The following is a 21,978-nucleotide window of genomic DNA, read 5'->3' as shown; positions in this document are numbered from 1 at the left end:
CCCCCTCTCTCTCTCTCTCTCTCTCTCTCTCTCTCTCTCTCTCTCTCTCTCTCTCATAAAATTAAAATTAAATATTATAAAGTTAAACATTATATTATAAGACTAAAAATTTAAATGCATAATAAATTATTGAAATTATTTTTCATATTGTTCTCTTTAATTATTTATTAATTAAATAATTATTGGCAGGTGTCTGGAAAGTAATTCAGGATCAGGAAGTCTACTTCCTGAAAACATTCGAGATCGCCATTAAAAAGATGAACAAAAAGCTCAAATACGTTTCTGATATTATGTTTGCTTATTTCCGGCAACAGAAATGCGGTGGTGCGGGAAACGGCGATTATCTAGGTGGTTAGTATTTAATGAACGGATAAATATAAATATGCTTACAACTTTTATACACCACAATGATTATTTTTAGATATAAAAATACATTTTGCTCTGAGAGAACCACACAGCAGACTGTTTCGAGCCAAAGATTCAAGTAAACTCCTCGTTGTAACTTATGCTAGCGATGGAAATACGTTACCAGGTTTAAATTATTTATTTCATTATTTATTTATTTATCTAAAAATAAGTATCATTTATTTAATATCAATGCTGATATAAATAAACTTTAGGTAACATCAGATGCCCATTTTTTCAAATTTTTTATATCTGTTTTTTTGTTGAAGTATGAAGATGAAGAAATCTGTATTGAATCTTATCTTAAACTGAGTCTTTCAATTAAAAAAAAATTTTTTTGTTTTATATAAATATTCGATTTTACACATGTAAAACAGTATATATTTTTTGTCAATAGAACCGTTTTTTTTACTATTATTAACTATTATTTATTTTATTTTATGTTTTATTCTATAACTATTTTATTTATTTTATGTTCTATATATGTCGAGCTTTAAAAAATCGGATATAAGTTTATTCTTAAGAAAAAATACTACTTTAAACATGTCAAATACAAAAAAATTTTTTTAAATTGTATTTTTTAATTAATGACAGATTTTCTTTATACTTTGACATAAGAAATAATTATAAAAATTTGAGAAAAATCCATGTCTGACGTTTTCTGAAATTTACTTGTGAGATATCTTTATCAACATCTTTCTCTTCAAGACAATGATGTTCTTTTTACAGGGAATGAATTCTGGGTAGGAAGTCTAGAAACCAGCGGCGATCCTGCGGCCGCATGCAGCACTCAAATAACCGAGCTGCATAATTCTAAGATCAATCCACGCGCGTGCGGCGCCAGTTTGCATGTCGCATCCGCGGAGCACGGAATTCTTCACATATCGGATTACGCCAAGCTCCATCTTACTTAGGTAACCCCCGACAAGCGCCTCCTTATCAACGCTGGTCTTCCTTGCTGAACGAAGTTCGATTTTGCGATCCACATATGAAACTATGAATGATGTTGCCTTTATATCAATGCGGCAACACATATTTTTATTCAGTTGAGATAAAATCTCGTTTTTTTTTCTTTGTATTTATTAGTAGAAATATTAGAATTATCAATAATACATTGCGTGTATTTACTAGGCAATATTCAATTATCGAAAAAATTGAATTGTTCAATGAAAAATTATTAGGAGTTTATTAAATGATTTATCCCTTCTTTCCTCCATTCCTTATCCTCCTCTATAATAAAGAAGTTAATTAACTTAATTATTTAAATCTTTATAATAATAATCTCACATATTGTTGCTCTTACAAGGGAACTACACGAAGTGATGAATTCTAATTTTAATGAAACTTTGTGTATATACATATATATATATATATAGGGTCTTTCAATAGGGACGCTCGAAATTTGTTAGATAATAGCCATGTTGTTAAAGTGACATCTGTCAAATTTGTTATGAATTGTTTAGTAGTGTATGGCAAATCATCTTGGAATCACCTTGGTCATAGTGTTGAACAACGTGTACAAATCATAAAATTTTATTATCAAAATTAGTGCTCCGTTCGAGAAACGTTTCGCGCATTACGTGATTTTTATCCTCGCCACAACCGTCCTGCCGAGTCGACTATTCGACGTTTGGTGGCCAAATTCGAGTCAACCGGTTCGATAAATAATCAGCCAACACCAGTACGTCGCCGGAACGCAAGGTCTGCTGAAAACATCGCTGCTGTGCGTGAGAATGTACGGGAAAACCCGAGGCGGTCAATTTCTCATCGTTCACAAGAACTTGGCCTTTCTGCGACTTCAACTTGGCAAATTTTGCGTCGGGATTTGAATCTGCACCCCTATAAAATTCAACTGACCCAGGAACTTAAGATAAACGACCATAGACAACGCCGTGTGTTCGCTGATTGGGTTCTGGAGCAATTGGAAGTTAAACCAAATTTCGCCAAACAAATCATCTTTAGCGCTCATTTTTGGATGAATGGATATGTGAACAAGCAAAATTGTCAAATTTGGGATGATACCAATTCACGCGAGATACACCAGCTCCAAATGCATCCTGAGAAAGTCACTGTTTGGTGCGGATTTTGGTCTAGCGAAATCATCGGTCCGTACTTCTTCCAAAACGAAGCGGACGTTGCCATAACCGTCAACGGCGAGCGCTACAGATCGATGATAAGCAACTTCTTGTGGCCTAAAATAGATGATATGGATACTGATAACATGTGGTTCCAACAGGATGGCGCTACGTGCCACACACCGCATGCCACGATGGACATTCTGCCCGAGCGATTTGAGGGCATGGTTATCTCGCGCGGCGGTGAATTGGCCACCGAGATCGTGCGATTTAACGCCTTTAAACTTCTTCCTTTGGGGCTATCTTAAATCGCAGGTCTACACCAATAAACCGCAAACAATTGATGCTCTCAAAGTCAACATAAACGCCATCCAGCAAATTCAGATTTATGCGAGAAAGTCATCGAAAATTGGACCGCCCGAATACGTATCACCAAGCGAAGCCGCGGCGGACATTTGAGCGACGTTATATTCCATACTTAATGCCATAAAATATTCTTTCAAATAAAAAAAAATTGAGTGGATATTTCACACACAACTTGTTTTATTTACATTTAAAAATCGAGCGTTCTTATTAAAAGACCCTTTATATATATAGGTTATATAAAAAGATGAATTTAGAAAATATCCGAGTGCTGCATGCGACAGAAAAACGATTTGAAAGAATGAAATCACCCCTTATGTGATAAAGCAATTTTTCCATTATATTATATCTCGAAATTATTCGAGATATTAAAAAATGTGTTATACAAAAGCTTTACAACAAAATTAGCTCTATTTATTTACGTCGATAATATTATAATAAACAATTTTTTTTAATGAAAATTTTTTTTTATTTTTCAAAAACATTATTAATGTGGACGAACAGAGATAATTTTATTGTAAAAGTTTAACAAAACATTTTTTTATATCTCGAATTTTTAAATTTTTAAAATATAACGAAAAAAGCTAAAACCCGCGTTACCTCTCAAGTAGTACAACGCTTACAAAGCTTTAACAAAGCGCTAAAAAAAGTATATAATCACTTTTTTGGCACTTTATAAGCGTTGTGCTATTTGATCTACATATAAGGAATGATTTCATCCTTTTAAATTGTTTTTCGCAACTAATATTTTCTAAATTCATCTTTTTATATAATCTATATATATATATATATATACAAAGTTTCATTAAAATCAGAATTTAATACTTTATACATTCCCTTGATATTTTATGTAATCTTCAATCCATTTTTGACATGAATTAAACATAAAACTTTATTTCGGATCGTAATATAATTATAAAAAAGGCATTTATGTATACATAAAAAATTCATATATTATCAGAATTATAAATATAAAGTATACAAGCTATAAGAGAGACATAAAGACATGATTAAAAGATATATTTTATAAAACTGCATTGAGAAATTTTTTATTCTCTTTACGAATGAAATAGTTTAATTCCCTGTCACTCAAAGTCACAAAAAATATTAGTTTTAAAATATTATTTAAAAGCATATTATCCCAATACGGCGATCCCAAGCGCGATCTCTCGCAATATCTCTCGACGAATGCGTTTATTCAAACTTTAGGAAAGGGCCGGCCCGATGAACAACGGGCAATTACGAAGACCATCTCGATCACCGCGAAGTCAGCGTAGCCGCAGCGCGGACGTGGACTGTCTGAAGAAATATACGGAGCGTCGAGTGGAGGAACGTCGACACACAGAGATCAGCGACACCAGCAAATTGGATACTTCAAAGTGGATGCCACTACCAAAGAATGTACCTCGGGGGCAACAATCGGGGGTGACCAAGAGACTGTCGAGGGATGAACGGCAAGAGAGCATCTACGAATCGGCTGAGGATGCTGAGAAATGGCCAACGAAATCACCTTCATCAACTAACAATCGATCCTCCAGACTTGTACCCGAGGTCGTCGGTCGATCTCACTACACCATGAGGAGTCACAGCACCGACGTAACCATTCTTAAGAGGCCAGAGAAGAGCATCACTGAACAGCGAAGGCACACGGACTGCAGCGACCCGCAATCTATCGCCACGAGGTTGACCGCGCACATTTTCCACGTCCGAAAGCGAGAAATGCCGTGATCGGGATTGTAGTTGAGATTCGTAGGCGCGATTGAACACGATAGTCATTACGGAACCTCCAACGGGTAATGGCGTCTAGTTTCGGTCAGATTTCTCTGCTTCCTTCGTTCGCCTTTTCCTTCTGTATAGCCGAGCGGTGTTCGTAATTTGTCGATGAAAATTCACGTTGGTCAAGAACTGAGTGCAGAGCAACGTGAAAACATAATGGTGCCTGGTTTGCTCCATCGACCGGAACTAGTCGCTAATATCTTTTCACGTTGTGACGCTCATCGTATATTTATGATTCATACCTTGAACTAAAAGTTTCATAAAAATAGTTATTCGATATAATAACGAGAATTTTCGAAGTTCGTAAAAGTTTGTTTTAATGTTCAAATGTATTCCCTTCTTCTTTATTTACGTGGGATAATATTTGAAAAAAGAGAATTTTATGATAAAAATTTTATTTCTCTGAAAAACATATGCATAGATAATTAATATTGATTTTGCGACTTTTTTCTAGTATATTTTAAGTCATTAATAATTTAATAATTGAATATTCTTTATTTAAAGCTATCAAAAACAAGCTCAACTTATTCAGTTACATGTAAAATATTCAGTTATAAATAAAAAATTATTATATACAATAGATTGCTTCAACAGATATTTTTAATAAATCAATAAGTTTGCTGTGGTGACGAAAAACGAATATAAATTTAAAAACGAAGCTCACCAATTCTCATTGAGTTATATCGCCAGATTGACAGAAAAGTGACATAAGAAAAAAATTAGCTTTACTTAATATTGTTTAAAAAATTAGCATTTTTTAGGTATTTAGGTAATGAAAAGAAATTGACTCTAACAACTAATACATTTTTGTAAAAATGTATTAGTAGTAAAATAACATTTGTACAAAGATAAAAGTACAAGAAAAATAACATTTATAGCTTATGTAAAATGTGTTTATGTAAAAAAGTGTTACAACTCCGACAAAAGATGAAATTTATATTACACTAGGATTGCAGTGATCGAATTTTGAAAACATGATATATAATTTTAAAGAATAATTATAATAATAATAATAATAATATTATAATTGAAAGCATGTTTACTATCCTAATTAAAATATTATTCCAATTCAAAATTTAAAAAACTAAAAAGTTGTTAATTTTGAAACAGATCATTTTTTTATCAAGCAGTGCTGTGTTGAAGTAATTTATTGCAGTTAATCATAGATGATCACATGTTTATCAGAGATATGAGATTTTCACTTTGTATTTGCATTTGCGTGAATATGCGTTAATATATAATTGAAATAAATAAATGTTTGAGGCAAAAGTTCGACATAATTTTCTCAGATGGCTACCAAACATTAATGATGCGAAATTTTATCGAGCGACGTCTCCCCTTGCGAGAATTGGCTGTGAAATCACGAAGAGCGCGGCTACCCGATGGATGACGTTTACTAAAAGTCCGTCACCTATACCAAGGATAAATCCTGAGAGGAAAGATTCCGTAATGGAATACGACAGAAAAGACGAAGGATCGCGCAAGGACGCGGACGCTTCCAAATGGCAACCTCTCAGAAAATTCTCCCCGGTAAAGAATGAGAAAGGACGTTTACAAAGACAAGGTATGCAAAGCAATCATTCTTACGAGTTATTACACGCACTCGATTTATGCAGATTACTTTAATAATATTGAATGTTTGATTACAGATGAGTTAGATATTGGCAGAGATCGCTCCTTGAGTTTTGTCGATACTAATGAGCGAGTGAAAGATCGCTCCTTGAGTTATGTCGACACTGACGAACGAGCAAGTAAACTTAGCGAACGTATGCGCGACTTATATGATTTTAAAACGGAGAACGAGTGGCCGAAGAGGGCAGGGACTTCTCGGGAGAACACTTGGATTAGCAAGAGCAGCAGCGAAGAGGAGAGAAGCAATTATCTACCGATTCGTAGGAATAGTCAAGATTTGGAGTTCAATGACAGAATCGATATCTTTAAGGTATCTATGTTGAATTTGTTTAGGATCAATAGTAAAATCTGATACTTTGAACAGTTAGCTCACCTTATTTTTATTTTATCTTCCGCAGTCCAAGGCTCAACATGAAGAGGACAAACGAAAACCAAAACGCAATATTTACAAAACAAGCGAAATGTTTGCGGATGAGCAAGACGAGCGTCTACGAAAGTTCAATGACAAATTGCGATACAGTGAAGATTTCAGTGCGGAGCGATTTCATGGCCGCGAACGACGCACTTACTCGGATGACTACGATGTGAAGATAGTCCGACGAGAGTCTCGTTCATCCCGGCAGCCGGAACTAGTGACGTTCAAGAGGGATCGACCAGAAACACCGGCTATTAGGAGATTGGTGGATAAAGAGAACAAACGTAATTCGGACGTAAGTATGAAACCACGCGATTCCCAAGTCAGTTACGTAGAAATAGACTTCACAAAAAGAGACTCGCGTACCAGTGACGCCAGTTACGTCAGCGTAAACCTGGGTAAGAGGGGCAGTGTTGAGTGCAAGGGCACCCGAATGATCCCCGATATCCCGCCAAGAAGAGCTTTCAGCCAGAGCGATGAGCGACCATCCACCCCGGTGCCACCGATCGAATTCAATGACGAACGATATGTTCCCAAGAAATTGTCGGAACCGAAAAGGGACAGCACTAGATATAAAGTGTACTTAACATAGGAAATGCCTGCGAGAGCAGGCATTTCGCGAAGCGAATGCCGCTTTCGCAGGGTTTTAGATTAATATTTAACATTTCGACGAAGAGAAAGTACAAGTTCGACGTCAGATGGAGAAATAACCGTATGAAGAAAGTTCGACACGATTTTTCATCAAAATCGTCAATAATACTAGTGCAGCACAAACCTCCAAGGGACATTCTAAAAACGTCCAGAAGAGGACTTTATGTCTTAAGAACATTTCTAGGATGTCGAATAAAGAAGAGGATCCCGTTTGCCTACAACATTGTTTGCCTACATTATCTTTGCCGGCAGTTCATATGTGCATAAAAATTATTGCCTACAGCTCGACTGCCTACAAGCACTTTCGTACAAATACAAATTTTAGAAACGAAATCACATTTTCCTACATGTATTATTGCTTATAGCTCGATTGCCTATTACATGTACTCTCTGCTTTAAAAACACAAATTCTCTATTTTAAAACACAAATTTTCTGTTTTAAAAATACAAATGTTTTCTTACGTAATTTAATTATATAATAAATATAATATATATATATATATATATATATATATATATGTGTGTGTGTGTGTGTGTGTGTGTGTGTGTGTGTGTGTGTGTGTATATATATATATATATAATTTGTATACAAAAGTGCTTGTAGGCAATAATTCATATAGGCAATATTACATGTAGGCAATAATACACGAATGTAACTCCTTTTCTGAAATTTTTACTTATACGCAAAAGTGCATGTAGGCAATCGAGCTGTAAGCAATAATTTTTGTGCACAAATGAACTGTCAGCAAATGTAATGTAGACAAATGATGCTATAGGCAATTGATTTGTAGGCAAAAGGAGCCATCTCTACATGCTATGAATAGTGTGTCACAAATTTAAATTGTACAGTGTTAATTTTGTGTTGAACAATACCCGTCATTTTTGTTTTGTCATTGTGTTTTGTCAACTAAAAAAACGAAATTTGAATATCTGTGAATATCTATGAAAATTAATAAGATATAAGCAATCTACGATAAATACGATGAAATTGTTGTCTGTAGATAACTGTTAAACATTCAGGTATTTATTGTGTTCATCGTAAAATAATGCGATGTGTAAATGGATACGAAATGTTCGTATATATTCTATTAAAGACTCTACAATAAATGGCATCCAACGGGACGCAGGAACTTGATGAATATATTTATAAACAAGTTTACAATGAGTCACGTAATTGAAAATTTCCTATTCATGTTTTTCATGTCGATGTTCAAAACATAACTGCGATATTAATAATGTACAAACGATGTAATATGAAAGATAATAAAATATTCTTTGAAGAATGTGCTCCTTTTGTCTAAACTTTTCTGTATGATTTAGAATTTCAGTTCGTCTTCTAATCACGATTCTTTTGTTCATGGAAATAAAATTAATTTTTGTTTAAAAAATATTGTGCTAAAAAATACATGTTTTTTTTTTAAATCAAATATTGATTTTCAATCAAAATAATAACAAGTTTAATCTCTCTCTAGAAAAAATCAATTTGAATTTAAATTTTTAAAAAGAAAATGTTTTTTTATAACAAGAAGAATTTTTATTGAATCAGTATTTGAATGAATTACAAAATTAAATATATATATGTAATATAATAATTTAGTGCGAATAAAAAAGTACTTTTAGTATTTGAATAATTGAAAATAAACGTTCATATATTAATTCAAGATTAGCTTATATGAGAGATCTAAACATTATTTAATTTAACATTATTAATTTTGTATCGTACAACACCAATTATTGTCAAATACAGCATAAAAGAAATATTTACATAACATGCGTGCACTCAAAGCAACAATTGATACGTTTACAAACGACGTCTCTCTTATTAATGTTTTATTTCCGATCTGCACCGCACAAATCGCCGCGAAATCCTGAACTTGGGTCCTTTATAAAGGTGACTTTAACCCTTTTTCTGACGGGGATATTATGAACAGGTGGTGGCGGAGCTCTACAGTCCCTTGATGCCTGGTCTTCCTCTTCTCGTTCAATCTTAAACCTTTTTTGGGCACAATTCGAGCCACTCAATCCTATTCCGTTTGTAACTGATGTGTTACCCGTCAAAGATGAAGAGGAGCTATTAGGTACTATACTAGTGTTCGATGAGATTTGCGGTGATTTCGGAAAACTCGAGGACCGTCCGCTCGATGGAGAACGTATAAGATTTCCATTGCTGTTGCTGTGAAAAACATAGAATTAGAAGTATTAGTAATTAAAATGATGCATAAAAAATACGCTCAATGAAATACAAAATAACTTGTTTAAAAAGTACGAATATTTAGGTCAATAAAAATTATGTACATTTTTCTTTTACATTTTTTTTAAGGAATTTCAAAAAAAGTAAAAATTAAAAGAAAACTGATTTCAAAAATATATACAGGGTATTTGAAATGTAAATGTCAAAACTTCAAGAACTAGAGATCGATAAACTAAAAAAACAGTTCTGTAAGAATATGCTCGTTTTGGAGAAAATTGCAAAAAAGACTGAATGTAGTTGCTTCATTCTCGCACTGCTTCTGAAATATTATCGTCTCTGAAATTCGTGCACGAAAGCAATAATTCCGTTTTTAGGTGAAAATTTTGTTTGTTTATTTATATTTCTGCCTTTCTCCTATAAATTCTTCAGTTACTCGTCAAAAGTCATTGAGTGAATTATTCCTGTCACAATATGTCGCATATATATTCTAACGTTGTATATGCTGATATGGTTTTCGTATATAGTTTCTGCAACAAGAGGTCAATATTTTGAACAATATTTACATTAAGCAAGTGAATAAATACAATGTGAATAAGTAATGAGAAAGTACAAAAATTAAAACTATTGATTTTATTAATATTGATTTTATTAAAGTAATAGTAATTCTTTTTTGCGATTTTCTCCAAAACAAAGCAAAAACGAGTATCTCTGCAGAATATTTTTTCTTGATTTATTGATCCCTTAAATGCTCCCGAAGTTTTGACATTTAAATTCCAAACATCCTATATATTCTTGAATTTGAGAAATTTTTAAATAGAAATTTTAAATTCTATTTATTCCAGAAATCATTAATTATTAAATAAAGAGTCTTCATTTAATTAATAGTCAACTTTTGATTAAAGAAAATTTGAATAAGAATTCAAAGTAGAATTTGTTTGTCCGATCGTATTAGTTATATTATAGAGGAACAAATATTCCAGTTCACACATAGGCACCGATTACGGGGAAGGGGGGGGGGAGAGTGGATCACTTTTTGCCTCCTCAATAATTTTCTTTTGATGTTTTAACAAATGTTTTTTAACAATTGCAAATAATTTCTGCGATCAAAATTGCGAGAAAGCATCGGTCACACGACATACGCTATAACGTTGACGCGGCGAATTAAAAGTACGACGCTGGTATATCGTTTGCTATCTTAGGGTGTCTTCCAACATAAGACACACATGACAAAGTGACATAATGTATCATTATATTCTTGTTGTTTGTCAATGTTAAACAAGGATGACCATGTGTTGTACTGATTATGAGTTGCTTCGGACGTGTTCTGATTTCCATCCAGAGTGCTCCTCGGGTATCATATCATCCTTGTTTAACGTTTATTAAATAACAAGGATGACATGACACGCGGGGAAACATCCAGACGGGAATTTGAACATATCCCTAGTGTCCCTGCACATACCAGAGAGAAACCTGAGAGAGAACATAAAAGTTGTATTCATATTTGATTCTTATATTCAAGACTGTCTTAGTAGTACAATCTTAAGACGATCTCAAAAGAACAGACTATGAATAGCTAGGCCTAAGAAAAATGAAGGCCTAAGAGCCTTTTTCTTCTAACTGCAAAATACCTTACAGCTCTCTAAAAAATGGATGTCGACTATACAACATTCCATTATCCATTTTTTTGCGATGCTCTTGATGGAAATAAATCGCTAAAATTCTTAAAATCTCTATTAATTTGATTTTAATTATTTCAACGATTTATTTTTATCAAGAGTATCGCAAAAAAGTGGATACTATTGTATCTCCCCCTCCCTCTCCCCAATATTGCTCCTCTTCTTAATATTTTTCGCAAATCAGCGCCTATGCCAGATTATAAATTTAAAGTACATAAACTATGTACGTTATTCCATTAAAGAAAATTTTCAATTCTAATCTGATAATCTAAAAAGCTTACGAATTCATAAGCTTTATAAATTGGGTACCCATCAACTTTTCTAATTCACCTATTTCTTTGCAACAAAATTAATTTGGTGAAATCCACCTGTGAAAAAAAGAGTTGCCTTGAGTAACGACGATGGAGGGTGTGACGCAGCGTTTTCCGGCGGAAATAGTTGTATTGAGTCCGCTCGGGGCAATCATCAGCAAATTACTACCATTCTTGTCACACGTGTGCGAGCTATGTCTTTGCGTAGAGTAATTAACACGAAAGACGTGAGAATTTTCGTTACTAAGCTTCTCCTGCTTCAGAAATGCTACATTTGGCTTCAAGTGATATGTGGAATTTTGGTTGTTCAAATGCGACTCGCATTTGATGCGTACATCGTGCTGTATCCCATTACGATCTTGACTTTTCTGCCATTCCAGAACATTACTTAGCAACCTTATGTACCTGTGCAACAAAATTTATTATTTCTTCACTATTGAACATTAGGTGTGCAATAAATTTTTACTTCAATATTACTCTTGCTAATCATTAAAAAATTTAGATTAAATACTGTATGTGATATATAGGTATAGTCCTGGAAATTCTAGCATAATAACAATTTGTTTAAAAAAATGAACAAAAAGAAAACAAAATACAAGTTTTTATTTAGTATAATAAAATTACATAAAGAAGGAACCATAATAGATTTTTAACAATAAAAATTTTGAAATTAAAACTTTTATAAATAAGGATAAAAATTCTATTAAAACATAACGTTATATTACCTAATATCATTTTGTAATTAATATAAATAGTCATTTCTGACATATTTTTACCTCCTAAACATGAATCCATTGTCCAAATTTAATTATCACGGCACAATTTTGGAAAAAAGTGGCATCAAACATATAGCAAAAACAATGATTATTGACATTATAACACCGACATTACAGTAATTTTTTTTCTAAAGAAGATATTTTTTATTTTAAATTTTTAATTTTAAAATTCATTTTGTGGAAAAAACAAAAAAATCATATTACAACAAAACAAAATGGATTTTAAAAGTTAATACATTAATACTTTTTTATGACATTGACCAAATTTAGAAAAAATATTATTGTAATGTTATAAAAACTCTCAAAATCATAAGTTCTTTTTTTATTTCTTTGATGCCATTTTTTTTCTTGAAATCGTAGCGTAATAGTCAAATTTAAATAATGAATACGTCTCTCTCTCTCTCTCTCTCTCTCTCTCTCTCTCTCTCACACACACACACACACACACACACACACACACACACACACACACACACACACACACACACACACACACACACACACACACACACACACATACAAAACAAGTAAAAATAATTAAAAAATAATTATACATTCATGCTAAAAAACAATGTTTGTTGGACAACACAATATATTGTACATATTCTAATAAAATTTCCATTTTTCTTTATAAAAATCTTAGTTTAAAAATTTTTGATGCTAAAAATCTATTATGTTTTTTTTTAGTATATTTCCTATTGTAATATTGGACTAAAACAATCTATATTTAATTATCTTTTTATTAATTTTTTAAACAAATTGTTAATATTCTAATAGAATTTCCAGAATCTGCATGTTCCTGTGAATAGAAATGCACTTATGCATGAATTTTGATATATTATTCTTTTACTTATTTTCTAATTACTTTTAAGATAAAAAAATGCTTTATATTCCCTTTTTTTAAAAAAATTCTTCAAGAAATATAAGTGAAAAAAAAATATAATTTGCTTATTAGAATTAAAACATGTTTGTACCTTATAGCCATTCTTAAAATTTCATTTTTCGATAACTTCTTGTCAGGTGGATGAGTCGGCACTAATTTGCGAAGCTCAGCAAAGGCGCCACTCACATTCTGCTGCCTCCATCGTTCACGGCTGTTAGTAAATAATTTTCTTACTCCTAAATTACCTATACGGGGCGTGGGCGATCCCAAATGACCACTGCCAGAAGACGAGATGCCGTCTAGCTACGAGATTATTGTGGATTTCATTAAAATATCGTTTAATTTGTAAATTATTATTGGATTTCGGATAAACTAATGAAATTTAGGACACTATGATTACATTCCACTTTAATTTGGCGCTAATGTAACTCGTAGAATCACTTTATTTAATTGTTGTTTATTAAACAAGGATAAATTATACTTGCGAGTTTCGTGACTTGTGGGTGTTAAATGGAAAATGCACCCTGTATAAAATTTATTATATTCAACGATAATTGAAACGTCTAACGAATTCGGTTGGATGCATTAGTGTATATTAAAGCAGTTATAAAACATATATTATATATTAATCTGTGTGTAAAAGAACAATACAAATAATTCAAATTATAAAATACAGATTTTACTTGACAGCACAATAAAATGTATTAAAGATTTCATGGTTTAATCCGTTTTTATATTTATTATTATATTAAGCACATATTTTTGTTAATTTGATGTTAATTTTTATGTTAATTTTTATGTTAATTTGAATACAACGGTTTAATTTCATGTGCACCAGCGCGCACTGAAAGCATCCAATCCAATTCACTATATAAATTAATTAATAATAAATTATATAAATTAATGAATATAGGAAAGCGGATATTAAATTTTACTCACGGAACCGGAACGGTCTCTACGTCTTTTGCTTTGTTCTTCCTCCTCATCTGTGTCGTGGGAATAAAATTCATCGGAAAGCGTAGCTTCCTCTTCAGTGTCTCTTGATGTTCCGGGCGAATCGCCAGCTTCTTCCGCGAGCTCTCCTTCACCAGACAGTAACGATCCAGCTGGAGAACCATTTTCGGCCTCCGTAGCTCCTACACCGCAGCCACTATAGGTTAACATCGGCTGCAATGATTGATAAGTATGCTGAACAAATATAACGAACGCAAGAAATTGTGCTATCATTTTTCAACGCCAATCATCGCGTTCTAATGTTCACAAATAAATATAAAAATCATTGTTTTATGTTTGCAATTTTGAAACTCATTGGAATTACTGATCTAAATCTATCTTACTAATCTATTAATTATTGATTTAATACCATGATTAATTACAATCGAAATCTATAGGTAAAATCAACGGTAAGATAAAATGACCTTTAATAACAATAAAACAAGCCAATTAAAGATATATTTTTAGCATTTATATATATATATATATGTATATGTATATGTATAATTGGTTATATAGTGTCAACAGGAAGTTGATACTACATTCTCTTCAACTGTCCCTGACATTCGACAGATATATATGCCACTCGATTTATCTTTATACATACGATATTAGTCATGTATGCACTCGCGGTGGCTTTGTGCATATCAGTTTTATTTATATGAAAAAGGAAGTGTTTCCGTTTATACACATGCATTTTCTCTTAGTCATAATTTTATTCTTCAATCTGGTATTAGAAAACTGATCATTGATGGATAATGAATTCTCTATCAATCAACAAGTTTTATAAGTTTACATCAGTTTATCGCGTCTATTCAATGTTAATTATTTTTTACAAGATAAATATAATATACTGACTAATAAACTGCTATTAATAACTGCTATTAATAACTTTTTTAAAATTTGTTTAAAAAATGTCCGTGTATTAACATTATTCATTCTATTATGATAAATAATAAGGTAGATGCACATGTATTACATACAATACATTACATACATACATTACATGCTTTTTGCAACTTCAAATCTGTTTAAAAGATTAAAACAATTGTAAATTCAGCTAAAATGTCTTACACTTGAATCATGAGTTAAAGAATTCTAAACCTATAATACATCACGACAGCGCAAGAAATTCATATTTTTGCAAACACATAATACACAATTTGCACATATAGAAGTAGAAGATCCATTTGCCATAAGGGTTGAAAAATATGTCTTAACGCAATCACAAAGGCACATAAAGAGGTCAAGACTCACCATATTACACGCGAAAAAAGATTCAACAGTATCACGAGATTAAACGACAGAGATTGACTTAAAAAACAAATAATTTGAAGAACAATACAGTTCGCGCATCGTAGTTATAATGGAGAGAAACACCAATGTCGAAAGAGTCGATCTAACTAGTCGCGAGTCCAGGATAACCCTCTGGGTAAATGAATTTCATGAGGGCGGAGCGCAGGCTTATGGGTGGAGCTCGTGTCAGGTCCGTCCCATCCAGCATCCCTGTATCGACGCGGATCACATCTTCATACATTCAACGAAAATGTGACTATTTCCGCCTTATTGTGCATTGATCCTCGGTTTTATAATATCATTATTCAAAGTTTAGCAATATAGATACGACATATGGCAACGTCACTTTCACTTTTCAAGCTTTGCTAAGTATATGAAATCAACTATGAAGAAATTAAAGCTTTTGTATAAATTTATATTTTTGTATATATTTATATTTATGACTTTTCCAATTAAAAAAGAATTAACTAAAAAATTTTTTAATTATAATTAAAATTATAATTATTCTGTTGGCAACAGCAATCAAAAAATTATTTATAGTTCGAAATTAGACCAATGAGAATGAAAGTAAGAGAAATTCTATTTTCAATTAAAGCGAATCTTGGGACTTAAATATATAAAAAAACGAATTTCTGATATTTATTTTAAGTTGCAGACAACTTTCACATTTATGGGTTAGCGATATAAAAAAAGTTACCCGCTGTATAATAGGACACGTGTAGGTTACCGAGGGTTATGCACGTGGCCTTTATAAGCTGTTTATTTCAAGATTAAAGTCCGATATATTTAAAAGGATCTGACATTTTTAGAATTAAATAATATATATTTTAAAATGTCCCAAGAACCAATGTTTACTTACGCTTACTGAATAATTTATATTATAATAAAATGCAAATATTAATAGATTATTAATATAATCTTAGATTTTTATTAATACTTCTAGATTTAGCTGAAAAAACTATTGAAGCTTTTATACATCACGTAATGACAAATCAAATATAATCTGTTATGGAATAGCACATAAAATACAATTTATTATTGAATAGCAAATAAAATATAGATCATAAAAATATTGAGTAGGTGTTCTAAGATTAATGTTATAAACGTTATCGCCTATAAACATAATCACTCATTGCTTAATTAAATTATATTTATACGTTTCAATTCAATGCAGGCATAAAGACAGCTGCAAGGTTTTTTTCATTATCTTGTGCACAAGTGTGTATTTGCCTGCGTATATTGCAAACAAATCTGTCTCCACCCCCTTCCTGCTTCGACTCATTGCCATGTGTTTCAAAGATGCTTTCTACAACACTAAAGAATAATACGTGTCAAGTTTCGCGGTCTATCTTATCGCTACCATTATCCAGTTATTATCGTTGCGGACACAACAACTTTACTCGCGATAAAACAGATGAATAATTTTTTTATAAAAGCGATAAACACGATCTCTCGACAAGAATTACCACATTGCACTTCAAATTCTTCTATTTTTAATTATTATCTTGAGATATTTTATTTTTTAAGGATTTAATAATTACGATTAATTTTTATAAATAATGAAGCAAAGTCCTCTATTATGAGAGAGGCGTCTAATATGAGATAGTGGCATTTCTGCTAAACTAATAAACGCTATTGGTCCCACCATGAATTTATTGCTCTTGGATTGAAAACTATATAGTAGAAAATTCATTATTAAATCATGCCTGTAGTCATTGTACATAAAACAAGATTTTATAATTTGGATGTTTTTAAGTTTCATTAAGATGAGTCTTTAAATCTTGTTTATTATTTAATAAATAAATATTTGGCAATAAATTCTTCATATAGTGATAGAGTAAGATTGTACTAATAGAAAAATATGGGATATATTGAATTACAGAAGTTAGATTTGATGATCGTAAAATTAGGCATGGAAATCGTAATATGAGATACCCAAGATATTTCTAATATGAAATAATCGATGCTCCTATGTTATAGTGAAAATCGTTGCTAAAATATAAATGTTATTGTACAATAATAAAAAAGATAACCGGAATGAACGTCGAGTGCCTATTTCTGCGATGCTTGATTCCAACTACCTGAAGATGAGTTCTGGATATAATCTATCACGTGCTTATTTTTCGCGCATGCGAAATGATTGTGTTTGTTTGTATTTTAGAAACATTAAATGAAGTTTTTTAATTGCAATGACTGATACACTTTACGCATTTTATTATCGATTTTTCGAGGCATCTCATATTAAGAGCACAATTTTTTGACTTTGCGATTTGCTCACTTTTTACATTTTTTAATTTTCAAAAACAAATGTAATTTGAATTAAATTTTATATAACATTATTTTAAAACTTATTAAATTCCCTTCAAAATGACCTATTATTTTTTTAAATTCTGCCTATGGACTTCTAGCATTTATCCAAAATGAACTCGATATCTCATAATAGGGCTTTCCTCTACTATAGATATACGTATGTGTAACTATTTATAAGTAATTACTTTATTTATTCACGCATTTGATATAGATTTCCTCCAAATTATTGTTGTATATAAATTTATTAATTTTTTTCTTATATTATATATAAATATATCAGTCAAGAGAAAAGATGCATTTTTGTAATTTAAAATTGATAAATAGTATCTACCATTGATTTTCTGCAGATAGTCATCACACATTGCGCTCACCCAAAACCAGATCAGCTCCCACGCAGATTGGCTCGTAATGGCGCTCGAATGAGCATCAAGAATGATATTATCTAATCAAGCTCCAACGATGACACCCCGACGCATCCTTCTGGAAAATCTGTAGCACCCTTCCGAGGTGTCACAATAAAACAACCCATAGCTGGTGGCCACTTGACGATGGGGAGCTGATCTCTCACCCTTAATGTATACTAAGCAGGGCATCGTTTTTTATGCCCATCGAATCCGGCTAATCGAAAGTTGATTGTTTGGGAAAAATCTTCGTGAATACATCCATTTCATTTTTCTGTGTGACTCTATGCAATCTCAACGTAATATTAGGTGATGAGAAAAAGTTTGTGACGTTTTTCCCGTTAAATGGCATTAAAAAAACGCCACGAACTTTTTCCCATACCTAATATAACTATGCAACTTTTATCGCTTTTTTTTTAATGCTAATTTTATATATTAATAATTAAATATCGTTACACTTTTTCCAAGAATATTTTGTTAACTATTATTTATTATGTTTTATATATATAGAGAACGTCTCAGACCTATACAATCTCTTTTAATAAAAAAGAAGTAATTTTTTTTATAAGAAATCTTAAACATTTCGACAAGTTAATCGAGTATGCTTTATCAAATGGTATAATATCTTCAATTTTCAATTTTGATTAGAAATGGAATATCCCCAGATACCGAATTTTTCATCACAATAAAATTTATTTTTTCATTTACTTTCAAGATCAATAGAAATATTTTCAAAAAAAATGTTTAAACTAAAAGTTTCATGTTTTATTTTGTAATTCGAATATGCAATAAAAAAATACATGTTATATTTAAAAAATTCAATATCTTGTCTGGATAATCTATATCCGATTGGAACTAGAAATTAAAAATAATATCATTCGATAGAATACCTATCCGATTTACCTATCAAATTTTTTTGAGGGGGATGTTTTCATAAAAATCATTTCTCTTTATTTTATTAAAAAGGATGTACGCGCGCGCATGAATATAGTTTAGGATCATGAGTATATCTGAAATTATTTTACAGACACATCAATATTATTACTTTCTTATTATATAATAAAGTGTTTTTGTAAAATTGCTTATTCGATTAATCAAGCCGCTATATTCTTTAATATTTTTTATTATTTATTTAATTTATATATTTAATTAAAATCAATTTAAGTGTAATATTATATTTTCTATATAATAGTCATAAAATACAATATTATTCCTTTTACAATACTATACACAAAGAAAATTTGAAAAATAATCAGTCCAATGAAAGTCACATTACAGAAAATTCGACAAAGAGGCACCCCTAGGGTGCCCCAGAGAATTTAATGGGGGATATTTTGTAGCGGTTTCCCACAGGCCTGGCAACTCGCGGCCAATTTGCGCGTGTCAATGAATAAGAATAAGGTATTAATATTGCCATCGCATGAGATCGATTCACGTGACTCTTATCGCGGTCTTTGCGTTCCGATTTTCAGATAAAAGCAGAAAATCATTAATATCGACAGAGAGAGAGAGAGAGAGAGAGAGAGAGAGAGAGAGAGAGAGAGAGAGAGAGAGAGAATACAGACGGAAGATTTATATCTGTAATATATTATACAATAAATGTGTTATAAATTTAGCGATATCGTGGAATCGTAATTATAAGTTCATAGTACATCGACAATGCAATACATAAATATAAATATTCCGACAACTATAATTCTCTAGTATATTTATCTCCAAATCCAAACTCCACGCGTAACGAAACACGGCAGAATCCGTAAAAAATTAAAAGCTACGATTAATTACAGACGTAGCGTAACTGTTAATTAAATGTCGAGGTAATCCTTTCACTTTACGGCACCTTAAAAATTAATCTTCCGTCGATTTGTCCATTTAATCCCCGAGATTAAAATCTCATACCGTTGCTGGCCCTCCAACAACTTGACCCTGCAATTCTACGTGAGGACGCGAGAGGGTGACTGCTGTGAGAGGGCTGTAGGCGGGGCATCCCTTATCAGCGGCGAACACTCGCACAGCCTCCATTTCCTCGTTTCAATAGCGTTCTGCTCGAAATCTCAGCAATACTTTCACTTGTATATGAGTGTCACCGTTAGATAGCCATCTTAGAAATATTGTTGCAATAGTTAAATGGATTAAATAAGAAATTCTATTTATTCTCTTCCAATAATCAAGCAAATATTACGCAGTGACGAAGATAGTATAAAAATTCAGAATTAAATATAATAAAATTAAAGCAAATTAGTCATAAAATAATTTTACATGAGACATTGTCTGTTCCTTTTTAAGTTCTGCTTCTCTAACATTTTATTACTTGATCACAACGTTTTTACTACTTCACAAATTATTAAACTACAAATTATCACTTTCCTCTGAACGGATCAATACAGATACACATTTTTACATTAGAATAATTCACGAATTGTTTTTATAATTTTTGTAATTATATAAATATTATAAATTATATGAAATTATATTCTAACAAAATCTAAAAAGCCATCGTTAAAATATTAAAAAAGCGTTTCATTTTTTTCATAAACTATTTATAGATCTTTTGTCAATATCTTTCTGTGTATTTTTGAAATTCAAAGTTCTCGCCTGATAAAATATTGTCATAAATTCGTGCCACAATTTTATAACGACTCAGTAATCTTATGTAATTTTTGTTTAGCGGAATGTGAAAGGACTATTGATTAACAGAGTTAAATCATTTCTTGAATGGATTAAATCAGTGTTCTATCGAGCACGTGTGGCTTATTGAGGTCTCGTCGGGATGTGCCGGTGGGAGAGAGGCGTGTCGCCAGTTTTGCGCAGCGTCCCATGAACGTCAACGCGCTCGACTGGAGCATCCCCGTGCTATAGAGTGGTCGAGGGGGATGCGAAGGGTGAAATCAATTTTCGTTATCGCCGTCAACCAGCCGCCCCACGCTAATCCCATTATTAGTGTTTGTTTTCCACGTGTGGCACTTGCATCCGCTGACATATCGATCATCGAAACGCGCATTATATGTAAGATATTTAAAATAAATATTAACTCCCTACGTTGAGAGTTACGCAATGATGTTACGATGTCATAAATTATCTCTATCAATAAATTGTAATAAATTGTAATAAATTAAAATAGAAGAAAATTATTTTAGAGATAATTATGACATAAGAGGCAAAATATTATGTAATACAATATTCATCACATTCTTGATAAAAATAAGATATTTCTTACTTTTAAAAATTAATTAATTATATAATTATATTTATAATTATGTAAATATTAAATAATTAATTAATTATGTAATTGTATTTATATAATCACAATGCATTTAATATCGACGAATAATAAATAGATTTTGGGAGAAAAAGCATTTCCTATATGTTTGTGTATAATATATTATAACTATTTTCAATACCATATTTAATTATCATATTTTTCAGCTTCTGGACACATCATAATTTCTTGATCTGAATAAATTTGATATTTAAATCGTTTAATGGATCGTTTTATTTTCAACAAAGTTTATTGTCCAATAATGTATTTCAATTTAATTGTATCGGCCAATAATCTTATTCCTTAACAACTAACTTCAAGGTTAAAGTTTTACAGTATTAGATGTGATATCTCGCTCATTATATCACGATCTTGTATCACCCAAAGCACATTTACAAGTAATCTAGAGTATTTGCAACAATTAATAACAATTATGCAACGTGTAATCTCAATATTATATATATATTATATATAGTTACGTGTAATCTCTAGTTACGTGTATCATATAGTTATCTGATTGAGTAGTGTGTGTGTGTGTGTGTGTGTGTGTGTGTGTGTGTGTGTG

General features: G+C 31.7%; 3 protein-coding genes and 1 pseudogene across 3 annotated transcripts in view; 3 read left to right on the top strand and 1 right to left on the bottom strand.

The window, feature by feature from the left end:
• Positions 1-4,104, top strand: part of LOC108694913 — a 54,572-nt gene extending 50,468 nt beyond the window's left edge. The window contains exons 7-10 of the mRNA XM_018204611.1: positions 190-351; positions 422-532; positions 1,135-1,319; positions 4,053-4,104. Coding sequence (XP_018060100.1) covers positions 190-351; positions 422-532; positions 1,135-1,319 — 458 coding nt within the window. The 3' untranslated portion in view covers positions 4,053-4,104. The remainder of the gene's footprint in view (positions 1-189; positions 352-421; positions 533-1,134; positions 1,320-4,052) is intronic.
• Positions 2,456-7,258, top strand: LOC108685652. The gene is made up of 6 exons (XM_018190584.1): positions 2,456-2,743; positions 2,796-2,906; positions 4,053-4,525; positions 5,909-6,183; positions 6,269-6,561; positions 6,650-7,258. Exons 1-6 carry the CDS (start codon positions 2,456-2,458, stop codon positions 7,256-7,258), a joined length of 2,049 nt encoding a protein of 682 aa, XP_018046073.1.
• Positions 7,259-9,147: 1,889 nt separating this feature from the next.
• On the bottom strand, positions 9,148-15,481 carry LOC108693984. Its single transcript, XM_018203233.1, has 5 exons — positions 15,405-15,481; positions 14,094-14,321; positions 13,246-13,457; positions 11,553-11,900; positions 9,148-9,490 (listed from the first exon to the last, which is right to left on the bottom strand). Exons 1-5 carry the CDS (start codon positions 15,405-15,407, stop codon positions 9,148-9,150), a joined length of 1,134 nt encoding a protein of 377 aa, XP_018058722.1. The 5' UTR covers positions 15,408-15,481.
• Positions 15,482-15,583: 102 nt separating this feature from the next.
• On the top strand, positions 15,584-16,865 carry LOC108685572 (annotated as a pseudogene).
• Positions 16,866-21,978: the final 5,113 nt, after the last annotated feature.

The sequence above is a fragment of the Atta colombica genome, unplaced genomic scaffold (assembly GCF_001594045.1).
Source record: "Atta colombica isolate Treedump-2 unplaced genomic scaffold, Acol1.0 scaffold1, whole genome shotgun sequence".
Classification (NCBI taxonomy): domain Eukaryota; kingdom Metazoa; phylum Arthropoda; class Insecta; order Hymenoptera; family Formicidae; genus Atta; species Atta colombica.
This window is presented reverse-complemented; position numbering and strand designations above follow the sequence as displayed.